Consider the following 24,518-nt stretch of genomic DNA (forward strand, 5'->3'; position numbering starts at 1 on the left):
GAAAGTGTCACTAAGTCCTTGCAACGAGAAAAAAAAACCATAAATGTCACCTTTTTGCCACCGTGTAGAATTTGTTTTTGCATATGACTGATAAGCCATGGTTATACATGCTCGACTTAAAAAGCAAGTTTGATACTAATCGAAAAAAAATAAATATGTGTGTCAACTTAAAATCTATTAATGGGTGCGTTTAAAATTGTTCGACAATTTGTGCCCTTATCCGACACCTTGAGTAATATATCCCATTTTTTCTTTAAAAAAAGCAACAAAATAAAACAACTCAGATATGTACATTTTATTTTATTTTATTATGAGCGCAGAGAAAAGATAACAAATATAATTACAAAATGGTAACAAATTATGACGTCATCATTATGTACATTTTAATAACAGTACTAAATAAAACATTGTAATAAATATTCAAATCATGGCATCGAAAATGTAATTAATAAACAAACGTATTTCTAGATCAATGAATGCAAACAAGTACAAAATATACATAACATAGTAATTTTCATTATAATGGTATTCAATGGTTTCTAGCAATGATTGAAGAATTACAAGAGGGCCGTGAAGCGAACCCCAAACGCTCGTCTGATGTTTTGTTTCGAAAAGCTGCACAACTGGACACATATGTGAGCCAGAGTAAAGGTTCTTGCTGTAAATGCGTGTATTGTACATAGTAATATGTATACCAAGTTTCAGTAATGGACTTTTTTGTCGAAAAAGGGGCATAGTTGAAATAATTTACGCCAGGCCCAAGTTTCTCAAAACTTCTTAAGTCTCTTATAACAGGATGAAGCTAAGCTAACTATTTTTTGTTCACTAATTTGCATGGTATTCAACTCTTTAAGAATGTTTATACTTTAGATAGGAATTATCTTTATTATAATCACAACAAACCATGTTTTGTTTATCATAATTCGATTTAAGTATGTATTTTGAGTAATTGAAATAAGTAACCTAAGCTTGTTAAGCATAAGAAGTTTTAAGAATTTAAGGCCTGCAGAGGAATGGGTCTTGTTTTATCCGTGTATATTTTCACTGTTAACAGGTGAACACAGTTGTATACACATTATTTTGAACTCTTTTTAGACAAAGCCAAGGTCCATGGCTATGTACGACGCCGAAGTCGACAATAAGGCTATCGCAAAAAAACGCAGACAATCTAATAATAAAAACAATGATAAAATGCCCTGCAAGTGCCCAAAAATGGAATTATAAATAAGAGATTCCACTGCAAATGAAGTAAAACAAATGATTCAAATTTGGTTTATCTTAAGTGTGTATGTAAGATAATAACGAGAAAGCGAGTTAAGTTTGGGCCTCATTGACTATTGGTCCTGATCATAAAAAGCTTGACCGGAAGTTGATGGGAGTGACTTGCATGTTTGTTGTCTTTCGGATCATCTCGGCCTTTTCCCATCAAAAACAACCTCGGTTATATGCCAGTGCATTGTTACAAGAAGTTCGTAAAATAAATAATATGTAATAATTAATTGTAGAGTTTTAACGTGTTATTTGTATTACTAGATTAAAACTGATTCCTAGTGAAGTGCATTATTGCATAAATAATCAAGATTTCTGAGAGTAAAATCCTTAGGCTTAACTGCTTAATTGAAATTACTACGCGATCTACTTGCAGCGAAGTTAAAAGCAAAGCATTCTGCCATTACAAACCGTCCGTATATTTCCAATGCTGTTTACGATGGAAAATGGCCAAGGAGTTCCGATTAATGTGTATAAGTTACACAGCTTACATTCATATGTAGGAGTATATGTCTTTATCAATGTATGGGTGTTTCATGGATTATATGTGTGTTCCAAGTAAACAAATCTTGGTTCTTGAGTTCCAATAGGATTTTTATACTAAAAATGTATTTTGGCAATGTCGAAATACATGCAAATTCAAAAATAAAGACATTCAAAACAAATTCAGAGCAGCATAGTGTTGCTCACTTGATTCATGTTTGTACAATGAAGTATAATGTATTTCAAACATGCAAGACATTTTCTTCAAGAAAATAATTCCTTAATACACTACACATGCAATTCGATTCTGAACATACCTGCCCCAGAAACGTAGCCATAATAATGTAAAAGATAAAAATTCGAACGTTCAACCAATATCACAATCTCTTACGCAGTGATCTCCCTTGATGTGCAGACAAGTTCTCTGTCATCGCGAACGAAATAGCTGGATTTAAGTTATAAAATATTAAAAAGGTTTTTTTTAATACGTATTTCATTTTAAATTTCCATTAAATAACGCTGTTTTCAAATAATAAAACACACGAAAAAAACAACCATTCATTGTTTGAATGACGTCACGTGATTCAAATCATCATCACGTGATTCGCGTGATGGCAGTAATTACTGTACGACAAAGGGAAGTAACCGCTGTATGAAGCTGTTCCAATATCACTGTACACCATGTACGCAACTGTCCGACCCAATTCTTATCGTACCCGTAGCAAAACACCGTTTAGTATCGTACTTTTCCATTCACAACACCTCACTCAACGAGTTAAGACACATTTCTAGCCATTGCAAATAAACATAATTGTGTTCGTATTAGCTTTCCAAGTCAATTTTACTCACAATACTAAATGCCGAACATATTGTAAAATATCTACAGTTGTGAAATCTGGGACTGAAAACCATACTTCGTTTAAACTCCCAAGAAAAAATGCATGATTTCACACTATAAATCGTATTGATCAAAACCATAGTGCGTCTGACCACAACAGCCATTTTAGTTTTAGAACAGATATGTAACACACTTCAAGAAGCACACGTCTTGTTTCTTCCAGAAGATTCCCTCCTTAAATCACCATCAAACGAAGAAAACACACCACCACATTTTCATAAAAATGTTATGTTATGCGAATCTAGGTCACTTTTCCGTTTCAATATTTTTTCAACGGATTTATCATGAATGCTAACACTAACAGTTAACTCGTCTTTTGACAACTTCCGCGGTGGTTGTAACGCCTGCGCAGCAAGGAGCGATTTAGTGTCGTCTGACACGGGACTTCCGCTGGAGCTTTCCGGTGTGGACAGGGGTACGTTTATATTGTCTAACTCGAGATAGTTCCGGTCACGTGATAGCAGTAACTCGAGTTGCACGCGTAGGTCGGTAAAGTTTGGTCTGTCCACGGGTGTTTCCAGCCAGCATTGTCGCATTATGATGTACCTGAAAATTTAAGGAGTATATTTGTTTAGATTATTTTCTTATATTTATCAACGTAATTTGTTTTGGCTACTTGGATTGTCCCTGTAGTTTCCATTCTATTAATATCCTAGTTAGGAACCACGTGGCCTAAAGGGGTTCTCACATTGGTCACCACGGGTCACAAACGATATAAACAAACAAGTAAGTGACGTTTATTTCTCAATAACTTTTTCGACAAAAAAGGTATGAAAATAAAGAAGTGACGCCTTTGATAAATCTGAAGAAAATATTTTAAGGTTAAATGTTACTAAATTATTTTCATGTCATATGGCATCAAAGCATGAGTTCACTCCCTTTAAATGACTGTGATTTTTTTACACTAAATGCAGTGTATCTTTTACTCCATGGTCATCTATTTTTTTAGAAGTTGGCAGTTTTAGTTTATTAACAAATACAATAGACAATATGTCCATGAGTATACCTTTACAAATAGAGAATTATATGCATGTAAGTAATCAAATGGTCATATAGTATACTAGTACACACAGTGGCCTGGTATAGGGTGTGTGTGAATATTATACATACTTTCGGTAGATAAAGTAAAATCTAAGATAAAAAAGAGTACTTGCTATGTTTTTGGCCCTTTTTAATCTGGGATAAAACGTTTTATATTCATATATGTTCGTATATTTGTACACAAGTCATATTCTTCTTTTGTTTTGATCATTAAAGTTAAATGAGTTAGATATATTCATACATGAAAATAAATACCGTTTATTTTGTGCTTGTAACGAGGGTAAAACTATGTTGTCCCGCTTTATAAGTAGCCTTTTAAAGCTGCACTCTCACAGATTAAATGTTTTGGCAACTTTTTTATTTTTTGTCTTGGAACGAGCCAATTTTTGAGAAAATCCATGGAAACCAGTTGAATAAGAATTCTGACTAAAATAAATCGCAGATTTTTATATTTCAGTTCAAAAAATGATCTTTTATGCATTTTTCTTACACCGTAAGTAACGGTTTAGGCCATAAACGTTAATTTTCGAACAGAAATATGAAAATCTACGATCTGATTTTTTGTCAGCAATCTTATATTATTAGTTTGCAGATATTTACGCAAAAAATTGCCCTTTCCAAGACAAAAAATAAAAATGCTGTAAAATGGTAAATCTGCGAGAGTGCAGCTTTAAAAAGAGTTCATAGGCTTGTGTTTGACCTTGTTTTCTTTGTAAATAAAGAACTAATTTACTTACACTTCATCGGAACAATTGCTGGGTTTATCCATCCGGTAGTTATTTGAAAGCAGGTAATAAAGGTCCGCAAGCGCTATGCTCGGATACGGCGAAGCTCCTGTAAATGGAACACATGTAATCTTTGCTATGGTGATGTATTCGGTGACGAATTTCACTACATTCTTTAATGGTCACATTTGAATAGATTCGGAGGTCCTCGGCCATTTTTATCGAAAACAACCTCGGATGATATGGACGGTTTACATACTTAAAATCGGTATGTTTAAGTCCGCTTCAAGTAGATCGCGTAGTAATTTATTTTAGTAGTTAAACCATATTTCTTTATTCTTGGGAGTCTTTATTATGTTTGCAATAATACTCTTCACTGGGATTCAATTTTAACTTAGATCAATAAATACAAGCTAAAACACTACATTAAAATAATGATATAATTAAAAAAAAAGTTCTACTACTGCTGTACCGGCATACATCCGAGATTGTTTTTTTACACATTTATTTCCCTTTGACTAAATTTACTCCCAAACAATTATGTCGTTATCTTGTATTCAAAAATTACTGTTTAAATCGAAATTCAACCTAACCCTTACCACAACAGCTCTAGGCCCGTATTCGCTTTCGTCTTAAAGCTGCACTTTCACATATTTAGCTTTTTAACATTTTTGTTTAACTTTTTGTCTTGAACCGTTTGTAACGCTTTTAGCCATACAACAATATTTTTTGAACGGAAATATGAAAATATGCGATCTGAACTTTTTGTCAAAACGGTAAATTTGTGAGATTGCAGCTTTGAACCAAAGACAAGGGACCTACGCACCGTAACTCGATATTACTCAAACCAGTTAAGGACGAAGAAAAAGGCATCCACGTAACTCTCTGTACCTAAATTTGTCTTTAGTGAATACTATATAGTGAATATTTGCATGTTTCAAACGGATGAAAAATAAGGCGTACCCATGGTTACAATTTCCCAGAGTAGAATACCAAACGACCAGACGTCACTCTGCGTCGTGAAAACGCGGTCCCGAAGAGATTCAATCGCCATCCATTTAAGAGGGAGCTTTCCATTGGTCAGTTTCTTGTACTGGTTGTCGGCGAAGATGTCACGTGACAAGCCGAAATCGCACACTTTGATGATCTTGTCGTAACCTAGCAACACGTTTCTGGCGGCAAGGTCGCGATGGACGTACTTCTTCTCGGCAAGGTATTCCTGCAATAAATGACGTCTTAATATAACTAATTTTGAAAAAAATTAATAATTATAAAGGGAGGGAACTCTTTCTCAGCGCCGAATGCTTAATTGTCCGCCCTTCTTTATTTTGGCGCCTTTCTCACTTGTTCTCTAGTTTTAATCCGGTTCGGACGTGTGTTTTCTCCCTCCCTCCCGCCCGATTCTTTTATTTCTTTTTGTCGAACAAGTTCTCAATTTTATCTTTGCTTACATAGTTACCCCTTTTCTTCCCTCTTTTATTTAAGGATATTGAATATTATATTGTGTTTGTTAACTTTATTATGCTTTCTGATGTAGTGTATCTTTGCATTGAGGATTTTTGGCTGCTTTTGACAAAACGTTATATCTATGTTAATTTCATTTACAATCTAGCAGCCCATTATTTCGGCCAAATTAAATTTATATTTTACATTTGTCTTTGTTTTTCCTGAGCGTAATAATTTCAAGGCAAGGTATTCCTGCAATAAATGACGTCTTAATATCAAATCATGAGAGCAATAAGTGACGTCATAATATCAAATCATGAGTACAATTAATGAAGTCATAGTATCAAATCATGTGTACAATAATGACGTCATGATATCAAATCTTGAGCACAATAACGTCGTCATGATATCATATCATGAGTACAATAAATTACGTCATAACATCAAATCATGAGTACAATAAATGACGTCATAATATCAAATCATGAGTACAATAAATTACGTCATAATATCAAATCATGAGTACAATAATTGACGTCATGATAGCATATTATGAGTACAATAAATGACGTCATAATATCACATTATGAGTACAATAAATGACGTCATAATATCACATTATGAGTACAATAATTGACGTCATAATAGCATATCATGAATACAACTGAAGAGGTGAAAGCGTTCTTTATTTTACGTCCCTTAAAATCGTTTCACTATTATACCTCGAACCGACGTGATTATCATATTACTTAATTTAGAATACAACCTACATTTTCAGGCAATGAAATTTCAGGCTTTCATCAAAAACTAGGCATAATCAACTTTCATAGGTGTATAAAGATCCGCCTACTGCCGCTCGCCCGAAACACTCCCTTTTGCGTTGACAATGTGTCAGCCAATGAGATTGTATTTTAAGTCAGTAAAATAACCTAAAGTAATATATTATTGGTTAAGAAGGGTTCGCCTGCTACGCTTGCTCCGCCTAATGTCAAAAATTTAGATTCAACTTTATCTCATCTTACTATTACTTCAAACAGTAATTGGTAGGTTCTCTAAGTTATCAAAGATGCAAATTTAATGCCAATGTTGTTGTTTTTAATTCAGACATCATTAAACGAACAAAATTTATATACATGTAGCATGACGCAAATGACATTGTCATCTAACGGCATAAAACGAGACATGCGTGAAGATGAATGATTGATCGGAACGTACCATTGTTCTTTCAAGTGGAAAACTTTCTTTTTTTCTATTTAAAGCTGCACTCTCACAGATAGAACGTTTTGACAACTGTTTTATTTTTTGTCTTGGAAGTTGACAATTTTTGCGAAAATCAATGGAAACCAGTGATACAAGACTGCTGACAAAATTAAGATCGCAGATTTTTATATTTAAGTTCAAAAATTGATATTTTATGCATTTTTCTTAAACCGTTAGTTTAAGCCATAAAACATTAATTTTTGAATGGAAATATGAAAATCTACGATCTGAATTTTTGTCAACAATCTTATAGCATTGGTTTGCAGATATTTACACAAAAATTTACTCTTTCCAAGAAAAAAAATAAAAAAAAGTTGTCAAAACGTTCAATCTGTGAGAGAGCAGCTTTAAATCATGTGCGCCTTAAATGTTTCATATTCGCAACTACAACAATACAGTACATTGTGAAAGTTCAAAACGTGTAGTTACGTAGGTACATACGTCATACACCGGTGCAATTGGTTTAGCTAATCGGATTTCGACAACAATGCCAGTATTCAAAGTGATGTAAGCTCAAATTAAACTCGTAAATGTTGTTGATGTTTTTGCGTACAATTTGTGACTACTGAATGATCGAATGTTTTTAAAAGATTTTCCCTGCGTGTGATTTATATTAAAACCGTATAACCTTCTGCTCCTAACCAATTTGTTGGATATCATTCTACAAGGGAAAAACTATAAATGGCTAATTAACTGTCAGAGGTAACACAGTAATAAATTACATCACCTGAGGCGTTTCAACACAAACCCAAGTTTATTGAGTTCGTTTATTGTACATACAATATCCTAACTGAAATAGCTAACATTCTCTAAATGCTCGTAACGAAAAGAAGAACCGATAACTTGCTGATTTGAACAAAACCTCAGTTGGTGAAAAAATGTCTAAATAGTTCGATTATACCCCGGGTATATTTGTGCTGTTTGAAGTGAAATGGATCGGTATGCAGTTTATCTTTCAAACAAGCTTCTGGATCGCCGTGTTCTTGAGCAGATAGTTTATTTGATAAACACCTTTCGAAGAATCAACAATTGAGCACCTGTCTCATCAACAGACGAGAAGAAAATACCTACTTTCATTTGGAACATCTCGGCCATTTTACATCGAAAACAACCTTCTGGTGTATGCCGGTACATCAGTAGATGTTGTTCGTAAAGTAATTGATAATAATATTAAATAATTGCAGTGTTTTAACGTGTATTTTGGGTATCTCGGTTTGAATTGATTGCAAGTGAAGAGCATTATTGCAAAAAAATTAATTAAGATTCCCAAGAGTAGAGTCATTAGATTAAACTGCTTATTTGAAATTACTACAAATCGTATTTAAATGTAAATAATTCTGACATTGCAAAACGTCCGTATACATCCGAGGTTTATTTCGATGGGAAATGTCAGAGGAGTTCCGAATGGTCAACTTTCATAAGATTATTTCGATTTGAAGACTATTTCCCATTCCGTTTTTTTGGGTTGCCGATAATTTGACCGGGTTAAAGTAGATGTTGGAATTCAATTCAATTCAAATCAACAAAAAACAAAACAGAACGGACGAGCACCAACACTACATTAACAAGTAAGCCTTGGGGAGAAATAGACTCAATGAATCCGCTTTTTAAGTGCAATCGCCAGAATCGATCTACGTACAATTAATTAACAAAATAACTTATAGCGCGCTTCATGGAGTTGCAAAATCAAGACCAAGCGTTCGTTCTGCATGACCTCACAAAAAATAAGAATCAATCCTAAATTGTGCATGCGACTGTTGATATGAACCGCTCATTATTTTGAAATAGCTTCATTTATTATGAAACCTGAGAAAGAACAAACAATATATGATCATTTAAACCTATTTTGCGTGTTTATCAATATTTTTTTCATCCATAAATACAATATCATAAATGTTTTTGAATGTAAAAACAAGCAACATAATTGAACATAAATACTTAAATTTACGATATAAAAACCTGTTTGAGTGAATGAGGTGTAATTTTGAAGAGGTTTATACTGTAATTATTGTTATAAAGGAATTCGACCCACAAATAAACAAGTTCTCAGATAGCTCCAATAACCACAGTTTCAAAGTTTGATGGTGTGTAATCTTATTTATACTCGCACTCGGGCCTTCCCATTCGGCGAGTGCTCCGTTAAGATTGTTAGTCATTTTAGGTTGTTGGAGCATAGTGCACAGACAGAATGTAACCCTGGTTAGAGCTACCCTGGTTCTTTAACGTGCACCAGTGTACAGCACTGTCACACGGGACCCCCATTTAACGTCCCTCCCGGAAGACGATTAATATATTTAGTGATGCGACGGGGAATCGAACCTGCGACCCCTAAATTGATAGTCAAGTGTGTTACCACTAGACTACGGATCCGCCACCGTTTGATGCTTGGTGACCACATTTAGAATACAATCTACACTATCAGCCAATGAAATTGCAGATAGGCCAACATTAAGAACATGGTTAATAATAAAAGATTTTCAACTTTCGCGGGTGTTTAAAAGTCCACCTACTGCCACTCACTCCCTGCGTCAGTTTTTGCGTTGACAATGTGTCAGCCAATGAGGTAGTATTGTAAGACAGTTAGATGTCCTGAAGTAATATTTTAATGATTAAGAAGGGCTCCTTCGCCACGACACTCCGTCCTTTCTTAACATAATATTGGTATATTTTGAAAGGTATTTCCTTGAAACTGGTATGAGAAAATAATGACAACTTATGCATTATACATGTAGTTATTACTGATTACATAGTTTCCCTTTATTTGAACTAAAATCGGACATAGATTATATGTTATGGTTATAGATTTGTTAGTATATTAAAAAAATGGCTTGATGCGAAACAGTCGCATAAGCATTTCTTTTGTGTAAGTACATACTTACATCCTTTAACGATTTAGTGATCTACATTATATTGTGTAAGGTACCCGCTAAGCGGGCCAGCCACTGGTGATAACTATCGGTTCACCTGATTAAAATCAACTACTTTATTAAATTTATTGGTAACTTTGAAGATTACTGCCTTCTTTTTAGACAAAACAATATGTTGACCACTAAAACAATGCGGGGTCACAATGTATCAAACTATACACTTATTTGTGGGCCTGATACCTTAAATGTCAGAAACAGTTGTTAAAAATAATGTTATTGTTGGGCAAATCTTGTTCATCTCTGAGGTTTTAGATGTTATTTGGCCTAAACATAAACATATTCGCCTTTGTGCGCAATAAACAATAAAATAACAAAGCATAAAACGTTAATAACATTTTGTTGTAGAAAGTGTTATACGGAAATACCAAACAAAGTAGCATAAAACGAATATAAAGATTAATATCATTTCGAGAAAAATCACTGAAGTTTCACCAAACTTTCACTAAAACCGTATGTAATTCATCTTAGATATCTTCAGATAACATTTTAAAAGCGAATCTAAAAGCGAATCTACGCCACACACAAAGCATGTTTCCGCGTTCTTACAAAAAAAAATCAGTGCATTTAATCACAGAATACAATAAAAGTGGAGATGAACTGTAAGCCAGTAAAAAAACAAGACAGAATACATAAGCGCACATTGAGATTTCCAGTGCAATTGGATGCTTTAATATTCTTTTAAGATTTTTTAGCATAAAGAGTTCTTAAAGATTCCGTTAACAAGGGGAGGGGGCTGTGAAGAATTTGAGAATAATGTGTTGCTCTTTTAACTAGAATTAATGGATTAGATGTGCACGCTTTGAGTCCATGTTTTTAAAGTTTCGTTCCTGCTTTGTCAAAGTTTTTATACAATAATAAAACTGCACGAAGGCAGGCCGTAAAACTAAAAGAAAACACATGCTAAGATATTGTTTAAAACGCAACATTTTCAAAAGTACTTCAGAAACAATTCAATTTAATGCGAATCTTAATGGGTTTGGATTGATAAAGTATTGCAACGCCCTGGGCCCTAAATATGATGTATGGCTATGATACTCCGCATTAACAACATTTTGAACGTATTTTCATTAAAAAAAATCGCAGATATTTCATGATATAGGGGATGTGGCTTTTACCTGTTTTATGAAGTTTAACTTTAATTATTTTACGATGGTTCTGAAGAAAGTTATTCGAATTAACTTTTTCTACATCACTCGCGTGGTTACAATGTTGCACGAGCGTGCACGGGAACGTGAGTGTGGGGGGAGTTTGGGGTTATCGGAATGCCCGGAGAAAACCCACTCGCCCGGCTTGGAAACCACCGACCAAACTCACATGCGCCAGGACCGGGAATCCAACCAGGGACTCCTTGGTGAATGAAAACACTGCTTGTGCTGATCGGCTTGAACGACAAGTACTCACTGCTAGAGCAGTACAGAATGGAGAAAATCGCATTGAAGTAATTATGTACTGAGTTCCCTCTCCTGTAGTAACTTATTTATAGAATTATTATGCAATCTTATTCCAATGAGATCAAACCCAGAACTGCCAGGAGTTTTCCAGTTTATATAAGTTTTCCCTTTCATATCCTTGTTTTATAAGTGTGTTAACTGATAATATACGCAAAATAATATGGCGTCTTAACGGAACTTCAAAAATGTACTGGTTTGTGTATGAAATTTAAAGCTGCACTCACACAGATTGAACGTTTTGACAATTTTTTTTAATTTTTTTGGTCTTTGAACGAGCCAATTTATGCGAAAATGCATGAACACCAGTCATATAAGACTGCTTGCAAAAAATAGATCGCAGATTTTTATATTTAAGTTCAAAAATTGATGTTTAATGCATTTTTCTTCAACCGTTAGTAACGCTTTTAGCCATAAAACATTATTTTTCGAACGGAAATATGAAAATCTGCGATCTTTTGTCATCAGTCTTTTATCACTGGTTTTCAGATATTTACGCAAAATTTTGCTCATTCCAAGACAAAAAAGTTGTAAAAACGGTAAATCTGTGAGTGTGCAGCTTTAAAGAAAATAGTAACTATTCTATACATGAAGACCTAACTCACCATCGCCATCGAGACCTGTCTAGCGAAGGACAGCAGGTCGGCTGGTTTGACTACGCCCTCATTTAACCCTCCGTGCTCATCCATCAGGGAGTAGTTCAGTTCCGGGCTCCGCCCCGCCTGGACAGATAACTCTCCCTCCAGTCGGCATTTCCTGTAAGAACGATTCACAAGTTTGAGTAAATTCGTTTGTTTTTAAGAAGAGGTAACAATATTAATTGCCAATTTCCGGAAACCTGAAGCATAAACATGATTATTGTTATTTTTTTTATTATCATTTACGAGCAATACTGTAAAATTGTAATAGTTAGAAAGTAATTTTCTAACCTCAAGATATTATCAAAATAACCACTTTTTATTATATGCTTTACGGTGGTTTAAAGAGATTTTCAATGAAATAAAAGTGATATTTCATTGTTGAAAACAGTGAGCAGAAATCTGATATTTTTCACTGTTTTAAAATTAAGCCCGCTTTAACTTCGCTCTCAAACGGCAACGCGCAGGGAGCTGGGCCACGATTTCAACGGCATTATTCCGGAAATGACGTTGTGTTCACATCGTTTTTCTAGCCATCTTTAACAAAGTGTCATTCAAAATCTTTTAAAGTCATATGATTAAACGAATAAGTGCTCTTCAGTGTAAGATCGCAATATACTTCACCTCGTGAACACCAAAAATCTATATTACACTCGTAGCTAAGCCATACATGTGTGAACCATTTCGCCAATATTCAGTGAAATTATGATAAACGTTGCCCCGTAGCCCCATAACGCAGTAGGGCACAGGAGCAAATTCCGTGAAAAACCTTGACGTGAGGCGACGTGAACAGCTACAACGATCCTAGATATTATTCGCTTTCACCCGATATGGATTCCTTCGCCACGTATATCCCATATCTGGTCACCTACTAACCCCGTCACGTATATATCACGTCGACATCCTGTTAACATGTTTAAATGTTTCATTTATTCATCGGAATATTCATCTGAATCGGAAAATAGACGCCATTTTGGTACGATATAAATTGTGTGACCCAATTAGGAAAATATGGGGTCACCACGTGACCAGTCCTTAACCAATGGCGTTGCGTCATTTATGTTGGAGGCGTGATATTACTTGTTGCGGGTACGAACAGACCCAGAATATCGAGCTTATAAGACAGCCTATCATTTTTATAGTCGAAAAAAGAGACATTTTAAATATAAAACACCAGAAAAACAACATGTTTGCACTCTCAAATAAATTCCATGATTTTTTACATTTTTCACCGAAATTAAGCAGCTTTAGCGACCTACTGATCAATTTATCAATATACACGAAAAGGTTTTTTCGTCCTAGACAGCCATAACGTCGCGCCGAAAAACGTACTACACATCATCTCGACGTTTTGAGATACGTAATCATTCTACAGGAGATACGCTACCGGTATAACTGAGATAAATTCTGCATTAAGACTGTTGGATACCTTTCACGCCCAGAGAAAATCCGAAATCTTTATCATTCTTGGCAGAAATATTGCAGACTTCCTATTGATTTTAGAATGGAAAATCGGTGATTGCTTATCGAGTCAGGCTATGGTGGTAAGTCTAGATTTGCTACGTAAAAATGGTCTATTATTATGACATCAACCTCACAGTTGGATCAATTTTGTTTTACTTGTTTTGCGAAGCATCTGTGCAATAAACCCTATTACCTATTTTTTTTTAATCGCACTTAGCGATATAGCGCAACTGGAAGGATTTTCTTTATACAAGTGTTCTTTCTATATCCCCCCTACCTCCCCCCCCCCACACACACCTACCCCATTCCCCCTGGCGGCCGGTATTTACGCGGCAAATTTGAATATTTCTGAATATGTCATGCTATAAAGAGCCCACTGTTATTTACAGCTCAAAAGGGAACTTCTTTCCGAAGTAGTTAAAAAATAGTCCCTTAAGTTTTGGTAGCTTCGATCATATCATTACACAGATCTATTATTCTTTATCTAATTTGAAATATTTGTACAGTTTTCATATCTATATACATGTTTTGACACTAGAAACAAAGTAATATGTTTTGAGCATTATGATATCCCGTATAATGAATTAAGTGTTACAAATACCCGAAATTCCGGAAGTCAGGTTGACGACCAAAGAATCCGAATGATCATTTATCGATGATTTGTAAAGATTGTTGAAGATCTCTCAGACCAAGAGTTGTTGGCACAACTTTTTTTAACGCGCATGCCTTGTAGAACAGTTTAAGAAAATCAGGATTATCTGTTTGACGTCATATGTGAGATTTTTAAGCTCTCTGCCAAGTTTGAAAAACAGTGCGTACGTTGCACAGAAATTGTGACAGATCTATTCATCTAATCTTCTCTGAACAACTTTTTTCTTGACAAAACAAATACCTAGACAGCCTCGTCTTTAATTGACATGGCGTCATCGAAAGAACCATTCTCTTTCGATTTATTAATAAAAAAACATACGCTTTGAGATGCGAAAATAAATAAATTGTATTTAAAAAGCGCTTTCAGTTGAATTCTTGATATTCAACGCATTTGAAATGACTTTATTTTGATTAAATATAGATCTAAGATATAAAACAAAGCTCCAACGTTATCAATTCGTTCATTTTATTATCATTGTTGATATGTTTGTGCTTTTCGTTTGGAAATACCAGCGTATGATATATGATTTGTGTTTGTTTATTACAGACTAGATTATGTTCTTATCATTGCATAAAGATAGCAGGTAGTTGTTTTTCAGAATAAAATTTAAAAAAAATCCGTTTATTATTATAATATTTTCGTTCATTCCCGAAATAACATAATTTCAAGAATGTTAAAAAATATAAAATAAATGTCTTCTTAAAAAACAAGGATTTTTTATATACCATATAAAGAACGGATTTCATACAGTCAAAACTCGCTTTGTCGAACACTGTTTACTCGATATTCTGGTTATGTCAAACTTTTACGACTTTTTTCAATTTTTTTTTTTTCATTTTTTGTTTGTATTTCGGTTATAGCAAATGTTCGTTATCTCGAAGTAATTTTCTGAGGTCTCAAAGACTTCGACAGCGAGTTTTGAATGGCCATTTATAAAACAGATCTATATACTGTGTGTTTTAGTAGTAGTATAAGTTTCAAAACAGGTGTTTAACTGGTTTTCCTTTGACATGAACATGATGCATAGCTATGATTCAGATGGTATTTATTTAATATTTCAAACCCCTTCTGGTATTTCCCACATAAGCTAATTAATTAGCTTCATTAGCCTGTCGGAAGATATTTGTTTTGGATCCGATTTTCTCAGAAAGGCCAATTTCTGATTCCGAGCCGCTTCGACTTCATAATAAACATTTCATCCGATAATATGTACGTAAACTTTTAACCGAATTAATTAATCCCATGTGAGATGTATTAGAAGGTGTTTTACCTACAATTTCTCCTTAGGAAAATAACCATAGCAGATAGAAACTATACTAAACATTCGCAAGTTTTATTATGTCTAGCGAAATAAAATAAAAAAACCTCTATGTATATTTTTGAACTCATTCTCTGACCTACCAAACAAACAGCTCTGTTTTACACTTATCGATGATGCGCATTTAGGGATAAAACGAGATCGAGTATTGTCGAAAGTCGATTATTTGTGTCCGAGGTCGGCGATAATCGATTTCATTATTCCATAATCGATTATCGCTAATGTACGGCAAAGGGAAGTAACCGTGTTGTGTATGTACTGGTTTTCTTTAAAACGGGAAACGGTACGGGGTTATACGGCAATTTATTTTCAATTATTTTAGCATTAAGTTTTCTCCTAAAACATTTTACTAAATTATCAATTGTAACCTGGAATGTATAACATAACAGCATATAAAACATAACTGATTGTAGTATGTTTATTCATTTAAAGACATGCATGTACAAACCGATATAGTTTTGGATATATTTTTAATATATTCACTTGTTCGTTTCGATTATATAATCGATGATTGATCGAAATGGCTCGTCCGATTATTTTCGATGATCGATTATGACTTTGGTCCGATTTTCAATCCCTAGAAATCGTCCGATTATTTTCGATGATCGATTATGACTTTGGTCCGATTTTCAATCCCTAGAAATCGTCCGATTATTTTCGATGATCGATTATGACATTGGTCCGATTTTCAATCCCTATGCGCATTGGTTTAAAATGAAGTCCATGACCTCAGTTCCTCCCGGAAGATTAAGTTCCTTAATTATAACAGGATATATGTATGGTCACTATATTTCCTTACCAGGCGTGTAATTTGTGTATTTGATTTTCTCATTATAAACGGAGTTTTTAATGATATTTTTACAAAGATAGCCATGATAAAATACCTGTTGTTATATGTTAAATCAAGTGTAAGCAAGAATGTTCGCAAGATGAAATTAAAATACACGAACCTGTTAAGCTAAAGACGTCACGAAAAAATTGAGGATACATGTTTAAAATGACTCGCTCATGTTTGGTAAAATGCACTTTTTTAATTACAAAATAAAGAGTGAAAAATCATAAGGAGTGTTAATAAAAAATACCGAAAGCTGGAACCCTTCAGAAAATGTTGATATTTGCTCAAATATCATCCTTGAAGACCACGATTTTCATTAGCGTTTATAATTTTGCTATATAAATATGTAATTGAATTAATTAATGTTTAAATTTATTTATATGATGACCTCTCAAAAAAACTGTTCTTAATAAAGCTTTCGAAAAAGATTTCATATGTGTTATGAGTGGAAAACATATCTTCTTTTCGCTTTTCATATGATATAATATATTATCCTGTCCTGCGACTTACGACATATTTGTATTGCAATGTACCTATTATAATGTGTATATGCCATGACATATTCATAGTGTCTAATATATTATGAATTAAACTGTATAACTCACTTTAAAAAGTTTTGAAGATTCCCATATGGAGCGTATTCCATAACGAGGCAGATTGGTTCCGTCATTGTGCACGCGCCGATCATGGAGACAATGTTGGGATGGGAACCAATACGTTTCATCAGGCTTATTTCCGCTAGAAGGTCTTCTTTGTATGATAAGGGTGCGCAATCTGGGGAGAAAAACAAAACTGGAATGAATAAAGCCAGTACACGAATAACAAAATAAGAAAACAAGAGAAATTTGCCGGGAAATTCGTGCATGGGTATCAAGGTAGACGTATTTAATTAAAATTATAATTACACTAATGAGGTACTGAAAAAGACATATACACATAATTGTTATCAGCCATTTTGACTATCTTCTTTGAGTAATGCTACATGTGTCCATTCATCGTGAATCTAATTTATGCTCTTATAGACAGACAGACAGACAGACAGACAGGCAGACAATTATATCTCTTTGGGTGCTGCGCTCTATACTAAGGGTCACAGAAAAAGATTTTCAAAAGTTTTACTATATAAGTATATAAAGAAAACCTGGGACCTCGGGTCGTGGGCAGCTTGGACCACAGGGGCATTATTTCAAGAATCTTGGTAAAATAACTCAACTCGATTCACCAAATATCAAAGGCTTGGAACTTGCAGTTTCAGAGAAGACGATTTTCAAAATTTTACAATATAAGCATATAGCAATCTTGGGAAATCAGGTAGGGGTAATCTTTTACCCTAGGGACACAATTGTACTACAATGGAATCTACCGGGACAAACCCAGTAGCTAGAAAGAATGTTATAGCCTATTCGATTTATAACGAAAGACTTATACAGTCGAACTCCGTTAGCTCAAACTACTAGGAACCGGCGGAAATACCTCAAGCCTCGGAAATTTCGAGCCATTAGGGAATGCTTACATTCAATATTAAGAAATCAGTCCTTTACATTCAGCTCGAGCCAACGAGGAATTCGAGCAAAGCGAGTTCGAGCAAGCGGGGTTCGACTGTAACGTTACATGACTAGACATGTATTACATATCAAAAACGGTTGTGGTTAGATCCCAGGATCAACCTTAATCAACATTTTAAGATCTCATGCATGCGCATAAAATGAGTATAAAATTCAGAATTAAAATGTCTGCTTTAATGGAACACGAGTACTTCAACCATGACATTTTAGCGATTTTATTAGATCATTTAATAAGCCAAGGCGTCCAATGAGGTGAAAATTAGATAACATAACTTGCTAACAATTTCATCAACACTTTTTTCAAAGATTACAGTCGAACAGGTAGCTGGGACCAATTTGAGCGGGGCTCTGTATATTGGCTTAAATCTGATAAGCTTATTATTGAGTATACTTTTATCTTTAATTTCCTGCTGAAGCAGTTAAGATGTATCTTGTTTGTTTTCTTATCCCTTTAGTTACCCCATAAAATCCTAAGAAAAATTAGTACGAACCGGTTTAACGTCTTAAAAACCAGCGGGCGTTTTGTGTTCTTCCACTGGAAAAATACGGAGTGGGCTATTCGATTTACGTAAGCAGGGAAGATAACATTCCGATATATAACATGCCAATTTCAATGGGCGTTTGGAAAGTCGTTAATTGTTTTGCTTTTTTTGCACTGAACAATGAGCCAATAATCATATAAATATTCTCTACAAGAACGATGCGTTGTTTTGGGGCTTAGTCATTTGAATTCAAAACAAGAGGGTATTACAGGGAACTTAAAATGTCTTAAAATAATCTAGAGGATTAGAGCTAATGCAAACTATTTAAAAAGTTCGGCCTGTATACTCATGTGCACTTTACATATTTTATATTTTATCTGTTCAATCGATATGGCTGGCAAACTTGATGTGGTGATAGTATCTGTCTCAAAGATATTGCTGGTATAAGTATCCACCTGACCGATATGAGGGACAAACTGAAGCTGGTGATAACATCTATTCGACCGATATGGCTGTTGATAGTATCAATCCGACCGATATGGCTAGCAAAAGTATCAATCCGACCGATATGGCTGTTGATAGTATCAATCCGACCGATATGGCTAGCAAAAGTATCAATCCGACCGATATGGCTGGTGATAGTATCAATCCGACCGATATGGCTAGCAAAAGTATCAATCCGACCGATATGGCTGTTGATAGTATCAATCCGACCGATATGGCTGTTGATAGTATCAATCCGACCGATATGGCTAGCAAAAGTATCAATCCGACCGATATGGCTGGTGATAGTATCAATCCGACCGATATGGCTGTTGATAGTATCAATCCGACCGATATGGCTAGCAAAAGTATCAATCCGACCGATATGGCTAGCAAAAGTATCAATCCGACCGATATGGCTGTTGATAGTATCAATCCGACCGATATGGCTAGCAAAAGTATCAATCCGACCGATATGGCTGGTGATAGTATCAATCCGACCGATATGGCTAGCAAAAGTATCTGCCCGACCGATATGGCTTGAAAAACTTGAGCTGGAGATAGTATTTGTCTAACCTGGCTGGCAAACATGTGCTGGTGACAGTATCTGTCCGACCTATTTGGCTGATGATAGTATCTGTCTGACCGATATGGCTGGTAATAGTATCTGTCTGACCGATTTGGCTGATAAAAGTATCTATCTGACCGATATGGCTGGTAATAGTATCTGTCCGACCGATTTGGCTGATGATAGTATCTGTCCGACCTATTTGGCTGATGATAGTATATGTCTGACCGATATGGCTGATAATAGTATCTGTCCGACCTATTTGGCTGATGATAGTATCTGTCTGACCGATATGGCTGATAATAGTATCTGTCCGACCTATTTGGCTGATGATAGTATCTGTCTGACCGATATGGCTGGTAATAGTATCTGTCCGACCTATTTGGCTGATGATAGTTTCAGTCTGACCGATATGGCTGATAATAGTATCTGTCCGACCTATTTGGCTGATGAAAGTATCTGTCTGACCGATATGGCTGGTAATAGTATCTGTCTGATCGATTTGGCTGATGATAGTATCTGTCTGACCGATATGGCTGGTAATAGTATCTGTCTGACCGATTTGGCTGATGATAGTATCTGTCTGACCGATATGGCTGGTAATAGTATCTGTCTGACCGATTTGGCTGATGATAGTATCTGTCTGACCGATATGGCTGGTCATAGTATCTGTCTGACCTATTTGGCTGATGAAAGTATCTGTCTGACCGATATGGCTGATAATAGTATCTGTCCGATCGATTTGGCTGATGATAGTATCTGTCTGACCGATATGGCTGGTAATAGTATCTGTCTGACCCATTTGGCTGATGATAGTATCTGTCCGACCGATTTGGCTGATGATAGTATCTGTCTGACCGATATGGCTGATAATAGTATCTGTCCGACCGATTTGGCTGATGATAGTATCTGTCTGACCGATATGGCTGGTAATAATATCTGTCCGACCTATTTGGCTGATGAAAGTATCTGTCTGACCGATTTGGCTGATGAAAGTGTCTGTCTGACCGATATGGCTGGTAAAAGTATTTGTCTGATCGATTTGGCTGATGATAGTATCTGTCTGACCGATATGGCTGGTAATAGTATCTGTCTGACCGATATGGCTGGTAATAGTATATGTCTGACCGATTTGGCTGATGAAAGTATCTGTCTGACCGATATGCTGATGATAGTATCTGTCCGACCGATTTCGCTGATGATAGTATCTATCTGACCGATATGGCTGGTAATAGTATCTGTCTGACCGATTTGGCTGATGAAAGTATCTGTCTGACCGATATGCTGATGATAGTATCTGTCTGACCTATATGGATGGTAATAGTATTTGTCTGACCGATATGCTGATGATAGTATCTGTCTGACCTATATGGAAGGTGATAGTATCTGTCTGACCGATATGGCTGATGAAAGTATCTGTCTGACCGATATGGATGGTGATAGTATCTGTCTGACCTATATGGATGGTAATAGTATCTGTCAGACCGATTTGGCTGATGATAGTATCTGTCTGACCGATTTGGCTGATGATCTGTCTGACCGATTTGGCTGACGATAGTAACTGACAGAACGATTTGGCTGATGATAGTATCTGTCTGACCGATTTGGCTGATGATCTGTCTGACCGATTTGGCTGACGATAGTATCTGTTTGACCGATATGGATGGTGATAGTATCTGTCTGACCGATATCGATGGTGATAGAAACTGTCTGACCGATATCGATGGTGATTGTATCTGTCTGATCGTTATGGCTGGTAATATCATCTATATGACCGATATGGCTGCTAATAGTATCTTACTGACCGATATGGCTGGTAATACCATCTATCTGACCCATATGGCTGGTAATAGTATCTTACTGACCGATATGGCTGGTAATACCATCTATCTGACCGATATGGCTGGTAATACCATCTATCTGACCCATATGGCTGGTAATACCATCTATCTGACCCATATGGCTGGTAATAGTATCTTACTGACCGATATGGCTGGTAATACCATATATCTGACCGATATGGCTGGTAATACCATCTATCTGACCCATATGGCTGGTAATAGTATCTTACTGACCGACATGGCTGGTAATACCATCTATCTGACCGATATGGCTGGTAATACCATCTATCTGACCCATATGGCTGGTGATATCATCTATCTGACCGATATGGATTTTGATATCATCTATCTGACCGATATGGCTTGAAATATCATCTATCTGACCAATATGGCTAGTAATAGTATGTATCTGACCGATATGGCTGGTAATAGCATCTATCCGACCGATATGGATGGCAATAGTATCAATCCGACCGATATGGATGGCAATAGCATCTATCCGACCGATATGGATGGCAAAAGTATCGATCCGACCGATATGGCTGAAGACAGATATAGCTGGCAAACTTAAGCTATGATAGTTTCTGTTCGACCTATATAGCTGACCAATTTATGGCGGCTAAGCCTTAATCATTAGGGAGGCTTTTCTTAATATGTGTCTATTGTCGATTATTGTTAGGATAATTTTATAACATTTGACCATTGAGTAATAAAATACGATTTAACTTGGCAACTTGGCCTACCCCTTCGCGTTCATTGCATATCGGAATATCTAACAGTTGTAAATAAATACATTATAATGCATGTGTAATGTTTCTTCGTTGTTTTATGGCATATCTTTTCATTGATTAGTTTTATGCTGTGTGTAAGGTATTTTGAGCCGGTGGGATTTCGGTTACCAATTAAATATTTGTCTTGACTTGACCGTATCGTATTTGTCGTGTATTTTTCGTTAAGTGCCTGTTTCGTCAAAACTGAGTGTCGCTTTACTGGATTCTCGTCTTAGGTTACACACTACTAATTAATTTCCTTACACATTTCAATGTAAAAAGGCATACTTCAGACTGGAAAAACTGACAATTCTAGCGGTTCACGTTCGTGAAAACCACACATTGCCTTAAAATTCAGTTTGATTTCAATTGGTTTAGTTTAAGCAATAAAAAAGCTTTGAAATGTTTCACCACTTAGAACATAAGCACCGTTAATTTTTTAAGTGACCAATTTATATCAGGCCTGGTGTTAGCATAATCTGGCCCCAATATCACGAAAATACTCAAGTTAAGTCTCAATCTCAACTCAATTTATCACTTAAAAGCATAATACTATTCAAAATCTTGTATGTTTTTATACTTTATGGAAATGTATTTTTTTCATAGAATATGTTATTGAAAGATTTTGACAATATTTCAAAGAAAACTTATTCTAGTGCAAAAATATATATGAGTAATTGTTAAAAGGCAATGAATTGTACTCAAGTACGTTTTTGGCTTTAGAATATTTTCCCTTGGAATGTAGACCAAAGATTTTAATCAACATATTCAGTGATAAAATACGGTTTAAAAATGTGTAAAAACATATATTTTCCTCAATAAATTTTGACGTTATGTGGTAAAATGAGTTGAGATTTGACTTAAGTATTTTCGTGATATTGGGGCCTGGTCTAGAAATATAGTTATCTCTGAGCTATTCATGTACTTCTTCCTTCTGATTGCAGAACTCAGAGTATAACAATTACTAATATTTTACATTACTCATACTTGAACAAAACATTGACCTAAAGTAGCATTCCCAATCATAAAAATAGTGAGTGCAACCTGGACCACATCCGGGGACTTGACATTTAGTTATAACGTACCTTTATTATTGGCAACTGGGCTTGTACATGGAGTTTCCATTATATTATTGCTACCATTTATGAAACATTGGACGAAATGTTCAGAACTTTCTTAATGTTAATAAACTACATCATTGTTAACTTTTATAGGTGATATATTATTTTATGTTCTCATTTATTCAATTAAAAAACGTGCAGCTAAAACATTGCCACAAGTCTTGTTAGGAAGACTGCAGAGCATAAGTGAAACTTCAAGAGCAATACAGGCCCTAATATCACGAACATACTTAAGTTAAATCTCAAACTCAGTCTTAACACATTTTATCACATAGCATTAATATTTATTAAAATCATATATGTTTTTTACAGTTTTATAAGCGCATTCTATCATAGAATATGCTGATAAAGCCTTTGGTCGAATTCCAAGGTAAATATATTCTACAGCCAAAAATGTATTTGAGTACAATTCTGTAGTCTTTATAAAACACTCAAGTATATTTTTTGCTCTAGAATTAATATTCTTTGAAATATTGACGAAATCTTTTTATCAACACAATCTGTGAGAAAATTCGTTTTCAAAAAATATAAAACATTCAAGATTTTGAAGAATATTATGCTTTTATATGGTGAAATGAGTTGAGACAGAGTTTGAGATTTGATTTAAGTATTTTCGTGATATTGGGGCCAGAGTTGAAAGTTAACGCCGATAACGTTAACAATATTTTTAACTTTAACAAAGTTCTGATCAATCAGCCCAAATATAGCTTACCTCTGACGAGTTTTATGGCCACCCTCTCACTTTGGTAGTACCCGGTGACGACCTTGCCAAACGCCCCCTGTCCTATATGGCTGGCAAACTTGAGTTGGTGGCAATCTATCTCCCAGTCATCGTTTGTGATCAGAATCTGATTGGAGTAGTCCACTTTGCCTGAAAAAAGCATGAAAAGTTTACAGTTATTTCGTTATAGCTACGGCGCCCGCAACCCGATATCTTAAGATTATTGAGAGTTTTTTTTTGTCCGCAAAATGTTGTAATACAGTATAACTGCGATAACTCGAGACTGCGATTACTCGAAAACTGTGTATTGGTCGAGGTCGTGGCTAAGTCCCGACCTTTATTCTTACTATTTTCATATCAGATATACTGGCAATAATTCAAGGTCTAGATCAGTCGAGCACTCGAGTACCATTGCCGGTCCACTCATCGTATACGTCGAACGCCGTTGGCTCGAACTACAAGGGACAGGTGTTAATACATCGAGTCTCGGGAAATTCGAGCTAAACGTGAACTGTTACATTCATTAGAAACAAATCGGTCATTTACATAAAGTTTGAGCCAAC

The 24,518-nt window shown here is 35.3% G+C and overlaps 1 protein-coding gene across 3 annotated transcripts in view; it reads right to left on the reverse strand.

Moving 5' to 3' along the window:
- Positions 1-327: 327 nt before the first annotated feature.
- The window catches only part of LOC128207335 (uncharacterized), a 94,223-nt gene continuing 70,032 nt past the window's right edge, over positions 328-24,518 (reverse strand). For all 3 annotated transcript variants that reach the window (XM_052910186.1, XM_052910187.1, XM_052910188.1), the window contains exons 15-20: positions 23,947-24,105; positions 17,010-17,178; positions 12,103-12,253; positions 5,380-5,635; positions 4,429-4,525; positions 328-3,196 (exon numbers count right to left, since the gene is read on the reverse strand). In XM_052910186.1, the coding sequence (XP_052766146.1) occupies positions 2,866-3,196; positions 4,429-4,525; positions 5,380-5,635; positions 12,103-12,253; positions 17,010-17,178; positions 23,947-24,105 (1,163 nt within the window). In that variant the 3' untranslated portion in view covers positions 328-2,865. The remainder of the gene's footprint in view (positions 3,197-4,428; positions 4,526-5,379; positions 5,636-12,102; positions 12,254-17,009; positions 17,179-23,946; positions 24,106-24,518) is intronic.

This window comes from Mya arenaria, chromosome 11 (genome assembly GCF_026914265.1).
Source record: "Mya arenaria isolate MELC-2E11 chromosome 11, ASM2691426v1".
Lineage (NCBI taxonomy): Eukaryota > Metazoa > Mollusca > Bivalvia > Myida > Myidae > Mya > Mya arenaria.